General features: G+C 37.0%; 1 protein-coding gene and 1 long non-coding RNA gene across 2 annotated transcripts in view; one reads left to right on the forward strand and one right to left on the reverse strand.

Annotated features, from left to right (window-relative positions):
* LOC113623164 (uncharacterized) overlaps nt 1–4,548 on the forward strand; it is a 205,338-nt gene extending 200,790 nt beyond the window's left edge. Inside the window, exon 4 of the long non-coding RNA XR_003433804.1 lies at nt 702–4,548. This is a non-coding gene — a long non-coding RNA (uncharacterized LOC113623164). The remainder of the gene's footprint in view (nt 1–701) is intronic.
* Nucleotides 1–23,219, reverse strand: part of RNLS (renalase, FAD dependent amine oxidase) — a 266,973-nt gene that overhangs the window by 9,924 nt on the left and 233,830 nt on the right. The window contains exon 6 of the mRNA XM_027111938.1: nt 14,509–14,684. Coding sequence (XP_026967739.1) covers nt 14,509–14,684 — 176 coding nt within the window. The remainder of the gene's footprint in view (nt 1–14,508; nt 14,685–23,219) is intronic.

Here is a 23,219-nt window from a genome sequence, read left to right on the forward strand (position 1 = left end):
ATCAGTAATCTCAGGTAACACTGGACAACCTAAGTTTGGACTTGGTGAGTGGATGAGTAATTTTAAAAAATGGAATAAAATCTTGTGCAAAACTTATTTCCCAGAAACTTGCACAACCTCCCTTTTATACAAATATTAATCTAGATAGACCTAGAATCTGGGGTAAAACATTTTGTTTGTTTACCTGAAGCGAAATTTTCAGGTAGTAATCATAAAAGGTGTGGAGAAAAATAGGAATGGGGGAAAAAGACTTAATCAAATGTGGAATACATACCTACCTCCAAATTGCAAGTACCTAGAAGGTAAATGTGTTTTGTATTGATTCTCTGTTTACGTCTTCCCATTCTTACCGTATTCCCAAGGCATTGATTATAAGCATCTATATATGCCTGTTTACAAAAACAGGGAGAAATGTAAATAAATGAAGGAGAGACCATAACTTATGCTGATGTCAATGGAAATGTTTGTTTACATATTTATAGATGGGGAACTAGTCCAGGCACTCTGAAAAAGATGAGACTGTAGTGTTGTGTCAATAGTGAAAAATTCTACTGACCCCTAAGTAAATTTCTGTGATACAGGAAAGGGAGATATGAGAAATGAAAGTTGAATACAGATTTTTTTTTTAACAGTACAAAATGTTTTCTGTTGGCCAAATTAAAAATGTAATGTGTCTATCTTTTTCTCTTATTTTTTTTAAGGTCCCTCTGGAGTTTGATGAAAAGGCAGTAAGATGTCGTTGATTCCTCTACATTTAACTCACCAAATTACAACTTGGTAAGAGAGATTTGATTTTTAAAAGCCTTTTGAGTCCTCAGAAATAGAAAGCTATGGGAACTGTGTTTTATTCATTCTTGTATTTCCAGCATCTCCATTTACATCTCCATTGTACATGGTAGGTATCGAATAAATGTTTGCTCAAAGGATGTATGTACACGGGCGAACAAAAAACTAATTCAAACTTTTGAAAGCTTTAAATTCTCAGTGTTCAAGTGGTCTTTAAATGTGGTGGAATTTTTTTCTCTATGAAAATAACTTCCCTTGGTTTCTCTGTCTCTGAATTTTTCTTTTTCCTTCTGTGTCATCACACCTCACCATTCTAACTCCTTTCTTGAGCAACTTCATTGTCCAGGAAACAACTCTTCTGGTGTCCATAATCCTTGCGCTGACACTTACGTCATCACTCCTGGAAAGCTGAATTCTCTATCTCTAGCTCACATTTTGTGGAGTCCAGGCAAAAGCACTAGGAATATTTGAATCAGTCTGAACTTCAGATAGGTAGTAAAGATGGTTTCATACCCAGAAAATTCACCCTCATCTCATAAAATGCCATTGTATAAAGAGTACCTTGAAAGGGGTATAAAATAGAACTAGATGAGTGCGTATGTGTGAATGCCTATGCATGTGTATAAAGGGATATACAGATGTCTGCCTTTATTTCAAAAGATGGAGACCATAGTGACACAGTCTATGCTATTTCCACAGATTATAGCTAAACTGCGCTGAGCCTGTACAGACATAAAGTCTAAATAATCCTCTAAATAACTTTTTCCCTCAGAGATGGTAAATACATTCTTGAAAGCTACAGGTGTGACAAAGGATAAAAAACACAATTTTTCTGGATGACCTAGCCAATTTATGTCTAATTATTTTATCTTTTAAAAATTCTTTCTTAGAAGAGTCAACTCCCCATGTGCAGATTTTTGTGGCACAGCCAGAAATCACAGACATATGGAATATATTTGTTACATTCTTAAGAAAAGTGTTGATAAGGATTATTTCTTAACCATATACCGCATATTACTGAAGATAAGTGATACTCAGAACTGGGATAATAATGATACATTCAGGGTGCCGATGATACCATTTAATCTATTTTTAGGTATATTTCCTTAAAAAGTATTGTACCTCTTTTGGTCACTCGTGTTTGAGGCTCTCAATCCTATATTATGTTATAGTACTTAAATTCATAAAGAGCTTTATCAACACATGGTTGATTTCCTGCAGAGATGGTACATTTTAAATTGGTTCTTATGTGTTATGTGCATCATCTTATCTTGCCTCTGTTCTACTCATCTCTCCAGTGTTCTATTATATTTAACGGTGATTTCATAAACCCGTTTCTTTGTTGTGCTTTAGGGAAAGGTTTGCTTGTATTTTGGGCTTCTGGCTACAGAGCTCTGTATCTGGTACACAGAGAGCTGCTGTAAAATTACTATTGGTTGCAATACCCTAGGTGTGAAGAAGGTGATGTGGTTTGGTCAATTCTCAGTGTAGCTTTTCTCTTTATTGGTATTTGTCTATTCTATTTTAACAAAACATTGGGTAGATGCGGGCAGAATGTGCCACAAATCAATTCTACGATCCATGTAGCAGCTTTAGCGGGCTCGAACTGCAAAGGACAGAGTTTGCTGAAATTGTATATTCAATTGGTGATGTCTACATTGAATTCTTTTAGACCTATTCTGTCTTTTAAAGTCCTGAAAACACTGGAGCAGTCTACTTTGATGACTTATTCAGAACAAGCACACAATAAAGAATGAGATACTGTTTTCTCTGTAGTACTGTGGCAGTAATAATGGACAAAACAACAGTCGTATTACATTTCCCTTTAAAGTTTTTAATTTAATAGAAAGTCGTTCTGTCCTTCAGCAAGTTTTAGTATATTCATTCATTAACTCTTCAAATATTTGTTGTGCTCCTGGTAGCTGCCGAGCACTGTATAAGGTGTGAGGGTACAAAAACCAGTTCCTACTTACAAGGTGATTTAACAGACTTGAATCCTTTTGTTTTCATCTAAATATAAATGTTGCATCACAATCTCTCAAAGGATCCAATTGCTTGGGCTCCAAGGATGTAGAGGGCCAAAAATGCTTTATATTTTGAGTCGAGAGAGAAACTTAAAAAAAAAAAAAAAAAAAAAAAATCTTTCCTACTCAGCTGAGTCTAATCACTGCTTCTCCCCCACTTAAGTTAATAGCTGCTTAATTTCCCACTAATTCAATCCTTCTTCATCCCTTCTCCCACTCCCTTTCCCTTCTTCTTGACAACCCAGAAGCATGGCCATTATTTCTTTCTGGTCCTCATTCATGTTGAACAGACCCAATAGCTTTTTGGTTGGGTTCTGAAATTATGGCAAAAAGACTGCAGCCATTTTGATCTTCAGGTCTAGAAACAACCTTCTTTCTACTTTTAATACTGTGAAAATAAAAGGGTCAATGCTTGTGCTCCTCAGACAATAGTGGAGGTTAAAAAAACAAGTGGTTTTTAAAGTCAGATTAATTGAGGTATAATTTACATACAGTAAAATTCACTTTTTTATGTGTACTGTTCTGTAAATTTTGACAACGTACACATCTGTGTAACTACCACTATAAAACAATATAGAGAACGTTCTCATCAGCCTCCCCCAAATTCCCTTGTTCCTCTTTTTTTAGTTAACCCCATTCACCCAATCACAGCCCCTGGCGTGAGTGTCTTGTCCCTACAGTTTTGCCTATTCCAGAAAGTCATACAAATAGAATAATATAGTATGTAGCCTATGAGTCTGGATTCTTTCACGTAGATAATGCTTCTGAGATTTACTCATGTTTATTGCAAATATTATCAGTTTGTTCCATTTTATTACAGTGTAGTTTTGCATTTATGGATGTGCAACAGTTTTGACCATTACCAGGTAATTAATATGCGAGATATTTCTAGTTTTTGCCTATTATTAATACAGCTGCTACAAACATTCACATATAGTTTTGATGTGGATATATGACTTCATTTCTCTTGGGTAAATTCCTAAGAGTGGGGTTGCTGGGTCATATGGTAAGTGTATATTTAACTTCGTAAGACACTGTGAAACTCTTTTCCTAAGGGGCCATGCCCTGCTGCACTCCCACGGTGATACGTGAGAATTCCAGTTGCTCCACATCCCCGCCAGCATTTGGGGATGAATTTTTGATCTGAGCCATTCTAGGAGGTGTGCCATGGTATCTCATTGTCTTTTAATTTGCGTTTCCCCAAGGACCAATGACGTTCAGCATATTTTTGTGTGCTTGCTTGCCATCCACATCTCTTCTTTTTTTTTGTGGATGGTAAAATACACGTAACATGAAATTTATCACTAGTAGTCACTGGCAAACATTTATTTTCTGTCTCTATGAATGTGCTTTTTCTGGATATTTCACATAAATGGAATCATTCAAGATGAGGCCTTTGTGTCTGGTTTCTTTCACTTAGCATAACATTTTCAAGGTTCACCCATTCTGTAGCATGTACCAACTTCATTGCTTTTTATGGCTGAATGGTATTCCATCTTATGAGTATACCACATTATATTTATCCATTCATCAGTTGGCTTGTTTCTACCTTTGGCTATTGTGAATCATGCTGTTGTGAACATTTGTGTATCCAGTTTTATGTGAACACATGTTTTCTATTCTTTTGGGTTTATACAGAGTATTGGAATAGATTGATCATACTGTAATTCTATGTTTGTTTTATTGAGGAACTGCCAAACTGTTTTCCACAGTGGCTAAACCATTTTATATTCCCACCAGCAAGGTACGAGCATTCCAATTTCTCTATATCCTTACCAGCACTTATTTTTCGTTTTTTAAAAAAATTATAGCCATCTTAGTGGTTGTGAAATGGTATCTCATTTGGTTTTAGTTTGTGTTTCCTTAATGACTAATGATGTGGGCATCTTTTCATGTGCTTGTTGACCATTTGTATCTTCTTTGGAGAAATGTCTATTCAAGTCCTTTGCCCAGTTTTAAATTGAACGGTTTGGCTTTTTGCTATTGATTTATAAGAGTTCTTAATATATTCTGAATAGTAGACCCACATCAGACAAGTGATTCACAAATATTTTCTCCTATTCTAGGGTTGTTTTTTCACTTCCTTGCTAATCCTTCTGTGCACACAAGGTTTGAATTTTAATGAAGTCCACATTACCTACTTTTTTTTCTTGTTACTTATGCTTTTGGTTTTATATTTAAGAAACCACTGCTGAATACAAGGTCATAAAGATTTACCACCTATGTTGTCTTCTAGGAGTTTTATGATTTTAGTTCACATATTTATGTTTTCAATCCATTTTAGGTGAATTTTTGCATGTGGTGTAAGGTAAGGGTCCAACTTCATTCTTTTGTATATGGATATCCTGTTGTTCCAGCACTATATGTTGAAGAGACTATTCCTTTTCCATTGAATGTTTTGGGGAACCTTGTCAGAAATCAACTCACCACAGGTATGGGTTTATTTCTGGGCTCTTGATTCTATTCCATGATCTATATGTCTATTCTTATGTCATTACCACACTGTTTTGATTATGGTAGCTTTGCAGTAAGTTTGGAAATCAGAAAATGTAACTCCTCCAACTTTATTCTTTTTCAAGATTGTTTTGGCTATTTGGTGTCCCTTGCAATTCCATGTGAATTTTTGGATTAGCTTTTCCATTTCTTCAAAGGCCATTGGGATTTTGATAGACACTGTAATAAATCTGTAGGTCACTTTGGATAATATTGTCATCATAAAAATATTAAGTCTTGCGATCTATGAACATGAGATAACTTTTATTTATTTATTTAAGTCTTCTTTAATTTCTTTCAGCAATGTTTTGTGGTTTCATTGTAGAACTCTTACACCTCCATGGTTAAATTCACACCTATCCTTTGTGAAGTGCTCTTTCAAATCTTTTGCCCAGTTTTAAATGATTGGGCCATTTGTTTTCTTATTACTGATTTGTGAGTGTTCTTTATATATTCTGGATACCAGTCTTTTATCAGATATATGTTTTTCCAAGTCTATGGCTTGTCTTTTCATTTTCTTAACACTGCCTTTCAAAAACATTTTTAAATTTTTGATCAAGTCCTATTTATCAATTTATTTATTTATTTATTATTATTATTTTTTTGCGGTATGTGGGCCTCTCACTGTTGCGGCCTCTCCCGTTGCGGAGCACAGGCTCCAGATGTGCAGGCTCAGAGGCCATGGCTCATGGGCCTAGCCGCTCCGCGGCATGTGGGATCTTCCAGGACCGGGGCATGAACCCGTGTCCCCTGCACCGGCAGGCAAACTCTCAACCACTGCACCACCAGGGAAGCCCTATCAATTTATTCTTTTATGGTTTGTGCTTTTTGCATGCTATCTAAGAAACGTTTGCCAAACCAAAGATTGTAAAGATTTTCTCCTATGTTTTCATCTAGAAGTTTTATAGTTTAAGGTATTATATTTAGGTCTATGATCCATTTTTAGTTAATTTTTGTATACAGTGTGAAACTTGGACTTTTGAATGTAAAAGTAACATATTCAGTTTCTATTTTGCTGCTCACTCATTGCGTCATGTTAGGCAAACCAGTCAATTTGAACCTTAGTTTCCTCATTTAAACAAAGATGCTTCCTGATCTGTCAGAATTGTTGTGAGGATCAAATGAAAACAAGTATAAAAGTACTTTCTAAAATCAGAGTATAAACGTTAATTATTATTTCTAACTGACAGCAGCCAACAGATTGATGGTAGAAGAATGTGTCATAATTGGAGGAAAGCCAGATCTCAATTACCATCAGTAGAGTGAGTGTTTAAAAACACTAGATTTTAAATAGACCTGTGTTTGAATTACATATTTGCCACGTCCTAGTGGAAGAACCTCACACAAGGCACTGAGCTCTCAACTCCCCAACTTTCTGACCTATGCAATGGGGAAGAAGTATAAACCTTCACAGGGTAGAGATGAAGCGAGTTACATACAGAGCCTAGTGAGCTACACAGAGTAGGGGATTAATAAATGGCATTTTTGAGAGAGAGAGAGAGAGAGAGAGAATGATTATGCATATACACTGTCTAATAAAATGATGATGTAGATTGTCATGGTTTATATGAATGCTATAACAGATGATGGCAAGATCAAGATGAAAAACAAGAATGTATCTTGCACTCTCCTGCCTCTGGGAAAGTGTACACAATGTTAGAACATCATTCCAACATCATTCCCTTTGCCCCTCTGACTTAATCTTGTAGGATTTAGCTCAAATAACATGTTCGTTTAGGAAGCTATTTATTACCACTTTCTCCTCAAATCCGCTCTGTGTGCACACAGTCCATTGTGTATCCCTTTCTTAAAACAAACTGTACCATATCATGATTACCTGCTTATTGGTCAGCCTTATTGATTATATGGGAAGGTCCTTGAATGAAGGGAGCTGTCTTTGAGTCTTTAGAATCCAGTATAATGTCTGGCACATAGTAGGAACTTAATAAATGTATGCTAAATGAAAAGATGAATATATATTATTAATTTCTAATGTTGGTATAAATAGCGTTTGTTAACTGAACTTTTTAGTTCAGCTTGTTAGTTTTAGAGCATAATACTGATGTCTACTCTAAACAGACCAAGTGGACTTCCCTTTATGGGAAAGGGCCTATTTCTTTTAGGTTGTCCACACCCATATAATAACATCCATCATCCAGTTTTCAGTAGTAATACTGGGCACAGATGAATATATTTTGCATTTGTACAGGAAAAATGACACAGACTCCTTTTTAAAGTTTTCTGTAAAGTAATGCTGTTCAAAATAGCTTTTTTGAAAAAGTGTGATGCTAACTACATGGCAGGGTAAGTTCCTGTCATGAGTACTTGAAAACAAAATGATTTAATTAAATTCATATGTGTTAAAGCGTTGACTAGCTCATATAATATGGAATTTTATGAAAAGGGGAAATATCTGCCCATAAACTTCAATTAAACTGTGACTGAACATCCCTAATTCAATGATCAGAATTTCTCAGCTGATGATCTCATGCATATGTAGTTACCTCAGAATAAAGTGAAGCAACTGGCTAGTTCTGTGCCAGTGAGAAAGAGGTGAGAGATTACTCAAAGGAATGCTCAGGACTGACACCTGTTAGATTTCCTGCTCTTGGTAGATTGGGTCATGCCATAGTCCACAGATCCCAAAGGGCCTGTTTTGGCTCTCCATATTACCATAAACTTCCAGCACATAGGCAAGAATGCTCTTGTGGCCATAATTTCATGCCAGGAAATTTTGACCCATGTCATAAATTGTGTTAAATTACCATACAAGATAGTTTCGGAATGAATGGCAAGAAACTGAGAATCTATAAGCTGAAAAAAACTGACAAGAGTTCCTTGTCCTTGTGTCTACAGGGATACACCACTTTTATCTCATCTTGTCTGATGTTAACAGTCCCTATGGTATGACTTAGTGTCACAGCCCCTGGCATTGAGTCAGTCCTTCTGAAATATCCTTGTCCAGAACTATTTGTGTATGTGAAACAAAGAGAAAAGACAGAGACTCTGAAAAGAGAAGAGAGTAAGAAAAAATAAAAAAGTAGGACAGCATGTGGGCATGAAGAGAGGTACCAGAAAAGAGAGCAGGAGACACACAGAGCTCATCTACTAAGAAATAACCATGGAATCACTCCTCTCCGCCTCCTCTTGCTACCTCTGTTTAATAATATTAATTGAGAACTTGCTTCGTGCTAGTTTTGTAGTAACTTGCTTTGTGCTAGTTTTTCTACTGTGTTCTCTCCTTTTATTCTGACCACAACCCTATGAGGGAGGTTCAGTTGTACCATTTACAGATGGGGCCCTGAGGCTTAGAGTTACAGTCTAGCTTGCTCAAAGGCACAGGGAGAGCTGAGGTTTGACTGTCTGTCTGACTCCAAAGTCCAAGATCATAATCACACCACGTTATCAAAAATCCAGGAATTACAAGACAGAAATATGGGAGAAAAGTCTTAGTGGCAGAATGACCAAAAGAGCATGATTTTATCCTAGAAATAAATTATAAAACAAAACATCTAATGTATTTAACTGATAAACACAACTGATTATTGTCTTTCAAAGCACTTATCCTAGAAGGCCTTATGGTTAAATCTGTAGTGATGCACTGGCGAATGTCTTTTAGGGGTAGCAGCTTTTAGAATCCGCTTACTAGACACATTAAAACAGATTAAATACAAAGAGCTATATTTCTTTAGTTCTATAAAAACATTTAAGAAAATTGTCAAGATGGGTCATCCATTTATTAAAAAGATTTAAGTCCAAATGACTTTGGTTGTTTCTAAAACATTAAATTCAAGCTCAGCTTTCAAAGACATGATTCAACTGATTACATGCTGAGGAATATGTGTCTGGCTCTGAAAGAGATGCCTGATCTTGTTAAAATAAGGGTGTGGCTCATTAGGGTGACTGACTATGTTGAAGGGGGCAATCATTTGGATTCATAATTTTGGTATATTCATACAATCAGTCAGTCCCTGCTTTTCAGTTGCAACCTGCCTAAGAGAAGAAAATGAGGATAAGATAGAAAATACATAAGAAAGAAAAGGAAAAAATGGAAATATCAATTACCACCTGATCTTCCAATGCTGAAATCAGACACAGCTACCGGCCAGAAATTAATCTCATGAGGGAATAATGTAAGTATGTGGGTGACCTCAGGCTTTTCTGTGTACACATCCCCCTCCAGACACCAAACACAAACCTCTAAAGAAAATTCTGGCCTTAAGCTGTTGCACATTTCCTCTTTTCTCTTTTATTCCTTCTGACTCCTGGGCAGTACTATGTCAACCAAGGTAATCAACTGGGGAAGACCTGAGGAAGCCAAAATGGGGAATGTGCATTGAAAAGGATTTACTTATCTAAGGGGGGGAAAAAGAGATAGAGTCAAAAGTGAGGAATGTGAATGGGAGGCTGAAGAGAGGAAAGAAAAAAAGAGATAAGCCTGCATGGCTGATTATCAGGGAAAACTCTGTGGAAAACTAGAGTTGAGGGTGCGAAAAGATTTGAGGGAGCTTCTAGAAGCGGGATATATAAGGAATGAGAAGAGAAACCTCAAAAAGTACTGCTAAGGATGATGAATTTTGGATATTCTTTAAAGTTCTATAAAAGATACTAGTAAAGATGAGAATTATTTTACGTTCCTTTTGGTCGTTGAATTTTGTCTCTTAGACTACAACACAAGACTGGGCTAATGAGGGGTTCTTGGTTTGTTTGGGTTATAGGAGTATAACATTTACAGCAGGTGTCCTTAATGCTGGATTCATGGGAGGACTTTTAGGTTGCTTATATTGATAAATTTTCATAATTAGATGCAATTTTGTGTTTATGTGTACATGTATATTTTGAAAGGATGAGCATCTTCATATTCATAGCTTTGATCAGATTCTTAAAGAGTTCATCATCCTTCTCCTTAAAGAATATAAAAGGACTGCCATTGAGGAGAGAGAAAGTACAGTCTCAGGGCAAAAGACCAAGTGAAAAGAACGTAACTGTAGAAGATAACTAATTTCTAACTTTACAGCAGAAGCTTAATAGTCTAATCCAAATCCATTTATTTTTGCCAAAGATACCAAGGTATTCATTTACCACCTGACTCTCCTCCCCCCATCAAACTCCTCTCTTGATCTCCTTGGTATTTGAAATAGATTCAGTGATTTTTTAAAAATAAAGTAATCCATGAATGTGCTAAGTGAGAGAAAAAGCCACTGAAATTTTCAGGAACTACAGAAAGATGGGGGAAAATCAGCATTAAACTCGCAAGCAAATCATACATTTATTATAGTTTGGGAAAGGCATCATGATAGACTTGAAACAAAGGAAGGCATAGCGAATAATAATGGTGAGAGTATTGGGGTTATCAAACTGATTAAGTGTCCCCTGTCAATGTACATGGAAAGGTGTTATCAGTTATTACTCTTCTGCTGAATGGATTACTATATCATACTTGTTACAGAAATCTTAATTCAATGCATCACAGCCTAGGCATCAAGTTATATTAACTGGATAAACATTTAAATAATGGAAGGCAAATATCTGCAAAAGGGAGGAACTGAGAATCATGAAAAAAATGCCATTGCTTTGTTATGTTTGTTTGAACCACCTACTCAAGTGTTTTATTCAAACCCCAAATGGGAGGCACAGAGCAGCTCCCAAGTCTTTCAAACACGCCTTCTTTCTTGATCTGCCTCTTTCCTTAAAAGCAGCACCCACAAAAAAGCAGCGTTATCCTACTCAAGACAAAAAATTTGACTTAGTGTCTTAGGAGAAGGCTTTCAGCAAAGATTAGTCTCTAGGATTCCATGGGCAGAGTATTAGACATGTCCTAGGCATTCGTTAAATGCTTATGGAATAAACGACTAACCAAATGAATAAATGAACAACCATGTTTCACCCCCCTGCTGCCACTGTGGATATATGACATTAGAGGCAGCAGAAGGCACAAAGAGCATCATCAGGGAAACAGAAAACTGCCCCCCCACAAAGTACTCCCTTACCTCTTTCAGAGAGCAGCCGGTTCCTAAAGTGGCTGCTCTGAAAGCTTTAAAGGGCTGGTGCTCTCCCCAGAGGTTTTATGAGAGGAGTGGGAGATACTGCCTCATAAAGGAATCTACCAAAGAATTCTGGGGGAAAGAAGGGTGTGCTACGCAGAAATAAGGCTCCCCCCACCAAGATGTCTACATCCTAACCCCTAGAACTTGTAAGTGTTAAATCTCAAGAAAGAGTTAAGGATACAGCTGGAATTAATGTTGCCAGTCACTGGACCCTGAGATGAGGAGAGTGTCCTAGATTATGCAGGTGGGTCCCATGTAATCACAAGGGTCCTTTAAGGAAGACTGAGGCAGGAGAAAAGGTCAGAGTGACGCAATATGAGAAGGACTTGACCTGCTGTTGCTGACTTTAAAGATGGAGGAAGGGGTCTCAAGCCAAAGATTGGGGGCAGCTTCTAGAAGATGTAAATGGCCAGAAAATGGATTCTCTCTTACAGCCTACAGAAAGAAACACAGCCCTGCCGACACTTTGATTTTAGCTGAGACCCTCATTGAGGGTCTTACTGAGACCTGTCTTGAACCTCTGACCTCCAGAACTGTACGATAATAAATTTGTGTTGTTTTAAGCTTCCAAACTTGCAGTAATTTGTTACAGCAGCCATTCAAAACGGAGGGTCAGTGAAGAGGAGGGAAGGACCTGAGAGGCAGGTAGACTAGTTTTGTCATTACTAGCCATGGGACCTTAGGGAATTTATTTCATGTTCTTGAGGCTTTGTTTTTTCTCATCGCTGTAGTGGGTTAAAAATAGCAACCTCATAAGGCTACTTTTGATGTTAAATGAGATCACATCTCTGAATCGCCCAGCTCCAGGCCTGTTGCACTATGCAATGTGGGTGTTCACCATTATGATCTCTCTTCCTTTTTTTCTTCCCTACCCTCCACAGTCACTGAGTGCCAGGATGCAGGGTAGGCAATACAAAAGAAGAGAAAAATAAAATGCATGGAGATGGGGAGTCCAGCCTGAGAGGCCTGGGATAGGGAATCCATACCACCCACTGCTTCCTGAGGCAGGGACCCCAGTCCTGTAATCTATCTAGGATTTTATAAAATGAGGGTTTGAAGGGCTGTATCATTTGTTTGTCAGTGAGAAAGAAGGGAAGGAAGTGGGTGGAGAGGGAAGAACATGAGAAGGTATGGGTGAAGCAGGACAGAGGAAGGAGGAAAAGGAATGAAGGGTGAGACCCAGGCTGGAAGAAATAAAGGGCAGGATTCTCCTGCAAGGGGAATCAGAGATGAGGGAAACTTCAAAATCAGTTGGCTGTTCTTTCTTTTTTGTCCCTCTTTCTACACCATTCTTCTCTTCAGTTTAAGCACTATATTAGACCATACTTATACACAAACATTCATGAATTCATTTCAGGTAGAGCTTGTGTCCTGGGATGGCAACAGAAAAGGGTGAATTGACATTTATGTTAAATTTCAAGGGTTAAGATGAACCTTTTAAAAACATTGGAGAAGCGTTCTCTTAGGAATAATAACTGAACACTAACTAGCTAAATGTTATTAAGTCTCTGGACCTGTCACTAATTAGCCTTTCTCCTAAGGTGATATGGGAGATCTCTCTCTCTCACTCTCTCTATTGAACAATGTAGGTAAGATCTCTGCTATAATGACGTTATGTTGGTCAAGGTACTATGAATAGTGGAAAATACAAACCTCTAAATTTGAATGACATCTTATTCCCTTTCAGGCTTTGCAGCCAATGTAGATTTCATGACTTTAAATGTACTGGGATAATTTCAAGGGAGAACATCCAAATTGTAATAAAAATCATTGTTAGAGTTTGGATGTACTTCGTGTTCAAAGATTTTTTTTATTAAATTTTGTGATATTGCACAACTTTGACTAAGTCATTTTGTGGGCAAGTCAAATCTATTTCTACTAACACATTAAATTTTAGGAAATAAGTAGATTTTAACCCATCTTTTCAGTTTATTAATAAATTATTTTGAGGAAGTCACAAGAAGAAACTCAGAAACTATCGTTTCTTCTAGAAGAATGTATATAAATTGCGAGGTGACTTGCTGTGTAATATATCTACCTTCAAATTATATCAACAAGATTATTTCTTTGTATTCTTTTTCAGGCCAACTTAAGATTAAGTTAAATATCACTTAAAGACATTAGCTATTGAGATTTTAAAAATTGTTTTAAAAGGAAAAAGTAAAGTCTTTTAAAGTGACCGTGATGTGTTTAAGTAAATATTTTCCCAGAAGGTTCAGTGTATAATTTAACTTGAGAAGATATGGGTAAACACATAGACCTGCTGCAATATTTTAGGAAGTAATTTACCATTTCCTCTGATTTTGGAAAGTCCTTTAAAATAAACAAAATCTGCTGCGATTTCTCACAACCACTTTTTCTAAAGGCTTCACAGCTTTGGTAATCAATAGTGCTGGTAAGTCAGGTAATCAATGTGCTCAGAAATCTTAGGAAAAAATAGACAAGTCACTGCTTCTTTTCTCCTTCTGTCCTTTGCTCCATTGTCCCCAGATGACTTCACAACTGAGTTTACAGATCAAAAGACTTTTTCTATGAATACTTACAAACTTCTGCTGGAGTATGCAGAGATTTTCAAAAAAGTCAACATTTACTTAGTGTAAAGAGATTTTAAGTTTGAACTAGGAGAGCGATCAGCAGGTTTATCTAACCCTGAAAAAACAGCTCAACTAGCTGTTGCAGGTATTCATCTTTCTCCCCCAAACAGCTCTACTGGCAGCAGTCAAAACCAAAGTGGGAACTTAATAAAAATGAAAATTGTGGTAGCAAAATACACTTACAAGGTTAATTCGACATATTGCAAAAATTTGGGAGGTTATAGTGGTTTCTATATAACCACAGTACTGATTTAGAAAAACCCCAGAGAAACAGCTGCATTTTGATATATAACCTGCCTTGCCTGCATAGGAAACCCCAGATCTTCAGGGTATATAAGTCTTGAGATGCTAGAATTTGAACATAACATCGGGGAAAATTATATGTATCTCTTATTGAGAAATAACAGGATAATAAAACCTGCATGTAAACTTCTTTATTAGGCAAACACATATTTGCTCCCAAGATCATGTTAATTTCTTTTACTAGCGAGTGTCAAAGGATGAGAAAAAGTAAAGTCAGGTCTGATTGAGAAAACTGCACATACCACTGGATTCTCTGATTACCTGTGAATGTCTCCATTTCTGGCATTTGGTAGCAACTGGCTGAGGCAAACCAGGCAAAATATTTTCCAGCTGCTGGAAGATTAACTCCTGCACATCTTCAGTGCTGTGTTCCAAGTATGTAACTCCAAATGAGACAGTGGTGTGAATCACAAGGGAAGGCCCGATTTCCGATGACTCTAGTGTAAGAGGAACATAAAGATACACCTTAAAGTGGGTAACATGTTAGTGTCTCTCAGCATTTCAATCCGGATTTAAGAGTTAATCACAATAATCAGACAATAAATGAAGGGAAAACAGATTCTAATCTTTGAAGCATAAAATTAGGCTACTTCTGAAATTCAAAATCAGGCTTCACTGATGTGGAGGACAGATTCAAGATGCGTTTTAGAGAACACACTTTCAGGTCTTGTTAAAGAACCTGAAGGAAGGTAAAATGACCTAATATGTACTGCCTTGGGTATAATTAAATTTATTGGTATGTTTATCTCTCTCAACCACTAAATCATAAGCTTATCAGGGCAGGAATCATTTTTTTTTTATGTTAGGGGTAGGAGTTTATTAATTAATTAATTAATTTTTGTTGTGTTGGGTCTTCATTTCTGTGCGAGGGCTTTCTCTAGTTGTGGCAAGCGGGGGCCACTCTTCATCGCGGTGCGCGGGCCTCTCACTATCGTGGCCTCTCTTTTTGCGGAGCACAGGCTCCAGACGCGCAGGCTCAGTAGTTGTGGCTCACGGGCCTAGTTGCTCCGCGGCATGTGGGATCTTCCCAGACCAGGGCTCGAACCCATGTTCCCTGCATTAGCAGGCAGATTCTCAACCACTGTGCCACCAGGGAAGCCCAGGAACCATTTCTTATACATAGCCTATATTCGCTTTAAATTCTGAGAATGAAGTAGATGTTCATCTTCTTAATTTTATGTTAAATGGATTGCAAAAATATCTTGTTGAAGTTATATAAATGCCAGAATAAAATACCTAAAAAAACACCTTTCTCAAAACAAGCTTGACCTCATAATGTTCTTCATCTTTTAAGCAGCATTAAAAAAAAAAGTCTGAAAAAAAAAGTCTGCTTCATTCATAACATGGAGATACTTTCCTTTTTTGTTTGCCATTGAATTTTTTTGGCTATATTTTCACAATGAAAAATAACAAGTGCTTCATATCTTTCACTCTTTAGTAGAATATAGAAAATTGAATAAAGTTTGACATTGAAAGCAAAGTGACTGAGGCATTAGAGAATACAACCTTGGAAGGAATGTTAACCAAGATTTCCTGTTATTATTTTTTGTTTAAATCATGCAGAAGAGAAAAGTTGAGGGAAAACAAAATAGATATGAAACGCATGAAATTATAATATGAAAGTTGGTGCTCCCCCCTGCTGAAAGAAGAAAATACTAAAATCTATAAGCTACTGACAGGGGTTGGGAAGACTGATACTGAAAATTCTTTAAATTGGGATTATGAAGTTCTTTTCGGGGTTGTTACAAAAGGCAACAATCTCTTTGAGATAGGTTTGTACATCTTTACACAGAAGAAGTAATTTTACACAGAACAAGCCACTTACTTGCTCTGTGTCCACTCAACCTCTTTACTTTGTGTGTATGTATGTAGAATGAGAATAAGTTAGCATCTACCACACTGGTCTGTGGTCTGGATTAAACGACATAATGTGTGTGAAGTGCTTAGCACAGTTTCTGGCACAGAGGAGGTGCTTAAAAAATGTAAGCTATGAGAATAAAAGCAATATATCAGATATACCTAAGGGAAAAGTTCTCCTGGTGTTGTCCAAATGATAGGTGTGAGTTAATTTTTTGTTAAAGTACTTCATTTTCCTGTTGTGCTCTGGCTTATGAATTTTACAGCAAAATACTGTAAAAGAATTTGGGTCTCTCTTCTGAGAGAAAATGCTGTGAGCACTTTAAAGTGGCGTGTTCTCAAACATTTTAATATATATGAAGTGGGAGATCTGACTTCAGAATCTGTGCTGTAAATGCAATGGTAAGAAGATTGTCCAGTTTTCACCTCACAGTAGCTGGAACAACTTGAAAGGGCAAAGAGAGGACCCTCTCTTTGAACCTTCAGTGTTTAACTTGCCAGTGTCTACTTTACTGGTAGCACACGGGAGTGCAAAATCTCGAATCTTTCACTGAATACCACCACTGTGAGAAACCTACTGCATACTGCCTCAGGGAGTGTTATCTATGTTGTCAGTTAATACATTCAGGGAGGCTTGTTCACAGAAAGGGGTGGCAAAAAGGTCACCCCTCTTCCATGAGGTTCCCAACCTTCCCAGAGACAGAGAAAGCTACTGGGTCAGCATTCGGAAGCAGGAGAGTTGGGGTTCTGAGTTGACTTATCTATGGCAGTCTTCAAAGGGAAACAAACTCAGCTGTGTGCGTGAGGTTGCGCTGACCCAGCCATTTGTTCTAGCGGGGAGCTCCTATAATTGCTAAGGGTAGTGATGGTGCGTTGCCAGGTTTCTCCCATTTACATTAGCCATCCACTCCAAGGAGAGCAATAAAAAAGGAAATTTAAGACCAAAAATGAAACAGTTCTTGCATAACAATGAGAGAACAACCTGGCTACTTGTTTTTATTGGAATCAGACAAAAATTTTTGAGAATTTCAATTAAAATTTGAACAGCTGCAACCTAAGACAATGAGTTTTAAGGGAAAGACCCTCAACCCCAAAATTAAAGGGTATTTTCAGAAGCTAAAGTGCAAAAATACAAATAGCCAACTGGAGTTTAAACGTGACCAAGGCTTGGAACTAGAGCACTATAAAAAGCCACAAATATGTTAATAGGATTCAGAGCGTAAACTCAGTGTAATCATTGTTCCTTGGTTCCTGAGAACGTAATGATGTTATCTTTCTTTTTCTTTTCTTCATTCAGTTTAACAAGCATAGCACTTTGCTTTTGGCATTTTAAATGTAAAGTTCATAGTAAGTTGACAACTATTTCTGTATGTTGGGAGATCAATGGCTTCAGTCAGAAGATAAGTTATTTGAACCTTTGCATCCTTAATAGCCCAGTGGTCTTGGACAACTTAATCTCTTAGGCTCCACTGTCTTCCATCAATTAGAGGGGTGTAATACTACTTACCTTATAAGGCTGTCACGGGATTAAATGGGTTTGGAGATTAAATGGGTTTGGATACATAAAAGCCTTCTTCAAATATAAAGTGCTATACAAACATATGGCACCCCTAGATAATATTTTTGTTTTGACCTCTGTGCTGTGGTAAGAACAGCTTTAGAAAGGGATGACAGAGTTGACTTCTCGGAAAGTATTAAGACTGATTCTTATATTAACACCCCAGGAAGAGTGGCAGACTATTCCTGGGTAGAGGCACAGCAGCTTTTTTTATTATGGTAAAATATATATAATATAAAATGTACCTTTTAACCCTATTTTAAGCGTACAGTTCTCTGGCATTAAGTACATTCACATTGTTCTGCAACCATCACCACCATCCATCACTAGAACTTTTAAAATCTTCCCAAATTGAAACTCTATAGGCATTAGAAAGTAATCCCTCACTCCCCACTTGCCCCAGCTCCTGTCAACCACCGTTCTATTTCTGTCCCTATTAATTTGACCACTCTAGGTACCTCATATAAGTGGAATCATACAATATTTGTCCTTTTGTAATGGGCTTATTTCACTTCTCTCCAAGGTTCATCCATGTTGTAACAGGGGTCAGAGTTTCCTTCTTTTTTAAGGCCACATAATATTGCATTGTGTGTATATACCACATTTTGTCAATGCATTCACCTTTTGGATATTGTGAGTAATGCTGCTATGAACATGGGTGTACCATTATCTGTTCAAGTCTCTGCTTTCACTTCTTTTGGGTATGTACTCAGAAGTGAGATTGCTGGATCATACAGTAATTCTATGTTTAAATTGTTGATCAATCACCATATCATTTCCCGCAGCAGTTGCATCATTTTTTCATTCCTACCAGCAATGCACAAAGGTGCTAATTTCTCCACACCCTTGCCGACACTTGGTATTTTATTTTTTTAAATAGCTATCCTAATGGGTATGAAATGGGCACTGCATTCTTTTTTTTTAGTCTACAGTTTTGGGTGGGGGTCAAGAAGTCAACTCAATTTGATTGCAGTTAATTCTTTCATATCTCGATGCTTATATTGTTTTCTTTTTGCCTTTGGTGTTCTGCAGTTTTACTTGAATATTTTGAGGTTTTAAGTTTCTTTTTGCTTACTTTCTTTAACTTCATTGTGTTTTCTGAACCTGAAGACTCATTTTTGTCATTAATTTTGGAAATTGTTCAGCCATTAGTTCTCTCCATTCTCCCTGTCTGGTAGATACAGTACTCTACTTAGAAATATGATAGATATTCTCTTTTTATCTTCATGTGTCTTTATCTTTTTATAATGTTTTCCCTCTCTATGCTAGATTCCATGTAATTTCTTCTGATTTATCTTTCGGTTCACCATTCTCCCTATATACGTGTTTATTCTGATGTTTAACTTGTCCTTTTAATTTCAAATTTATTTTGTTTTTCATTTTAAAAAATTCTGTTTTTCAAATCTGCGTGATCAGTTTTGATAGCTTCTTTCTCCCTAGTCACATTGTCAGTACTCTCTTTTATTTCTTTAAACACAATCAATATACTACATTATCTTTAGTTATTTAAAAATCTGCAATCTTTAGGAGTTTGAGTGTTTTTGTAGACCTATAAATACACACCAATCTATTAACATTCTTCTATTAATATTAATAGATATATATTAATAAGTACATTTTTTCATATTAATAGGTGCGGTCAATCGTTGTTGCTCATGATGGTGTGTTTCCTTGTGTCTTACGTGATTTTTTTCTTTTTTCTATTGTGAGCCATGTTCCTATGGTGAGCCTAAAGTTCCTAGGAACTTTGTCTCAGAAATTCTTTGAGGCCTGAGTTTAAAGGTTATTCCTTTGGAGAGTTACTTTCATTTCTGCCAGATACCTTGGAGGTAATACTGCATATGACTACTTTAACTGGATTTTTAGAACATACTAGAAGAATGAATTCTGGCACCAAATCTGCCTGAAGGTGGATATGTGGTTTGGCATTTCAGGGGAGACATTTTATTTCTTTTTTGTTTTTTTCCACACCACTTAAAGATAGGCAAGCATCCCCACTGTCTCCCTCTGCCAGATAGGATATAGCAGATACAGATAAGTTCTTTAGAGCCAAAGAAGTGTACGTGTCCATGTGAATAAAGTTTTAAATCTAAAAGAAACAGGCTAATTTTTCTTGGAAAAAAAAGTTACCAAAATTAACTCAATATAAAAGAAATCAGTATAAACTAAAATACATAAAAGAAATTGAAAACACAGTCAATAAATATTTAAAACAAAAAAAGACTCCAGGTCTTAAGTGTTTTACTTGTGATTTGTTTAAAATTGTCAAGCTAGTATAATGTTGATTACAGACACACACATCACATTTACACATATAAACACACACCAAACTATAGATCATTCTTCTATTAATGTTAATAGGTATGTTCTTTCATATTAATAGGTACAATGAAAAGAAACATGCTAATCTCAACATGTATTTAAAAGGCATCCATTAACAATTAATATCAATTCATGGAAAAAAGATACAACATGAAAAAAAGTGACTTTCTCAAAATGAGACAGAATATCTTCCTTAAGCGGTTGGTCTATATCATACTTTACTATGAAATAATATAGATTTTTCACAGTAAAATCAGCATAAACCAAAGATGCTTAGTAATACCAATGATATTTAACATTGCTCTGGTTAATGTACTAAGATAAAAAATAAAATTTATAATTAATAGAAGGAAAATCATGATTTAAAATAATAATAAGCCAACATAAAATCCATCAAATTAATTTAAAAATTTTGATATTAAATTGATTTCCCTATATACCAACAATAACTAGTAAGAAAAAAGTAATTCTTAATTAACTCTACAAGTTTTTTGGAATTTAAAAATTGATTCTAGGGCTTCCCTGGTGGCACAGTGGTTGAGAGTCCGCCTGCTGATGCAGGGGACGCGGGTTCATGCCCCGGTCCGGGAAGATCCCACATGCCGCGGAGCAGCTGGGCCTGTGAGCCATGGCCGCTGAACCTGCGCGTCCGGAGCCTGTGCTCCGCAACGGGAGAGGCCACAACAGTGAGAGGTCCACGTACCGCAAAAAAAAAAAAAAAAAAAAAAAAAAAATTGATTCTAAAGGAAAAATAAGGCAATGAGAATATTAAAAATTAAAAAAAAAAAGATCAGTGAATGGAGACTTATTTTGCCATATATTTAAATGCATTATAAAGACACGGCAGTCAAATCAGCCTAGTACTGGCTGACAGTAATAGTCAATGAATCAGAATACATCTCTCTGGAAAAAAGTCCTAAAAATATAGTAAGTATTTAGTATAGGACAACAAACTTAACAAAGCAATGGAGGAAGAATGCATTTTTACACTGTCTTAGAAAACTGGATATGTGGACAGTTTTAAATTAGAATATTCCCTTCCCACTTCTGACCCAAATTTGTCACCATTTCTGACTACCTTCTTCCAAAATTATATGAGGAATCTACACTCTACACTCACATAGCAAGCTCAAACTTACTGAGACATCCTTATTTACATGCAAATACTTCAGAGACATTTTCCATCTGTTAAACTTTGTTTTTAGCCATATCTATCAAGGGGCAGAAGTTGGGTTCCCCTAAAACCAGCTCTAGGGAAGTAGAGGATTAAAGAAACTTAAGGAGTGGCAGACACTATAGCTGCAGACCAAGAGGATCAAAAAATGCGTAAAAATGTTTCTTTAATTACTGATTCAATCAAATGAGCATGTGGGTGTTTAGTGCAGTTTGGTACCAAGAGAAACTCGGTTAGGGCCTTTCAGAAGATTACATCTTAGTGGGGGAAATGGCACCTAGGCAAAACAGTTAGAGAGCCATTATCTCTAACTGGTATGGTCTTGACAGTGTGTGCAAATTAAGTTCAGGAAACAGATTCCTGGGAAGAGAGAAAAGGGACCAGGCGTTGACAGCCACACAGTTTGAAGGGGTGGGTGGTCAGCTCTCCTTCCTCCTGGCAGTGGTATTGGTGGTAAGTTTCCCTCTCCCTCCCAATGTGGAACTGGCTTAACTAGACTTGCCCTCTAGCCAGGAGAGCTCTTATTGTAATTTAACTCCTTCATATGGCTCCGGAGCCCAGCAGCAAATGTAATGGAGAGTAAGTAAGTCGCATCAGTAAGTCCAGCAAAAAAAAGTCACTCACTCTTGATGATGAAAGCATAGCAGAGGGAAAGGGAAGGAAAAAGAGTGGGGAGGGGAAAAGGAGATAGAGATGGAGAGATATGTGCTCCTGTTGTCTCTCTTTCCCCTTCCAACCCAAACAAGCATCTAACAGTCTGCCATTTGGCATTCCACCTCCCTGGCAGCGTGTCTGCTGTTCTGTGTGTCTGCTGCTGCTGGCCCTGAATCAGGAACTAGGCCTCACTATTCAGAGGGACCACCTGCAGGTTTTATTTGCTTTTTAATAACCATCTCAAACCTATTTCTTGTATATAAGTTACAGAAGCCAAAATTCACTTACAAGAGCCCTACTCATGTCCTGAGCAACTTCATTACCTCCAACTTTATCTGCAGGAGGGACTTCTCCATCACTGAGTTGGAAATACTAGCTTAAAAAAAACCTAATATACTTATTAGTTTCTTCTCTTCTTTTGGTCCTTGACTTGTTTATTCTAGGCCTGTGGCTACTAATATATCTAGGGATGTATGCATTTGCCATTTTAAATAGAGGCTAAGAAGGAAAGTTTTAAAACTGATACACATGTATGTTTGTAATCCTTGTTATCCCAGGCTACATATGTTTGGATTTCTTATGTTTAAAAAGACACACAGATATCCTCTAAACAATTCTGTATAAGGTAACCATTCTGATAGGCATTTAGTTAAATATAAACAAGTGTGTAAAACCCCACACGATGAATTGAAAATAAAATGAGAATTCCCCAAAAGTCCATACTTCCAGTTTCAGAAGATGTTTCCCTATAGCTCCAGTATAAACAAATGTATACAAATTCAGGAAATAATCTTCCAGCAAACAATGGAAAACTGTTCACAGAAGAGTATGTTTGCCTTCTCCAGCCAGCTGAGAAAGTAAATAACATTCACCAGTAATCCAAACTACTTGAATAATAAACATGTTGCCTATTTCCTCAATACCTACAAGGACTGAATGCCTGAGGCTTTGGGTTGGGGTCAGGAGGGTGGGAACAGGGGCTGGGATGAGCTACTGGGGATAATTCTACTGATTAGAGGGGCATGGCTCTTCTGTGGCAGCAGTAGCTAAATTTTTGTTTTAGAAGATCAACCCTCCCCCACTTTCAGCCCAGATAAAGGTGACGGAAGTTAAACTGATCAATTAATCCATTCCTAAGTGATTAATTTAGCAATGGGTACATAACTCAAGGCAGGCCAGTCAAGTCAGTGAGATTCAATTCCTGGACTAGTGTTGAGCTTTTGGGGAAACAGGTGGTTTTTTTGTAAGACTTGGCACTGAAATGCTTGCTACTATGAATGAACCCAATCCAGCAGAAGGTAGAGTCAAGAAATAGACAGAAACTAAGTCTTCATGATGTTGACTGAATTAATCCAGACATGTCTGGAGCTTTACTCCTGGATTTTTCAGGAACAATACCAATAAATT

This window comes from Aethalodelphis obliquidens, unplaced genomic scaffold (assembly GCF_003676395.1).
Source record: "Aethalodelphis obliquidens isolate GAN/ISIS:26980383/991018 unplaced genomic scaffold, ASM367639v1 scaffold11, whole genome shotgun sequence".
Taxonomy (NCBI): Eukaryota; Metazoa; Chordata; class Mammalia; order Artiodactyla; family Delphinidae; genus Aethalodelphis; species Aethalodelphis obliquidens.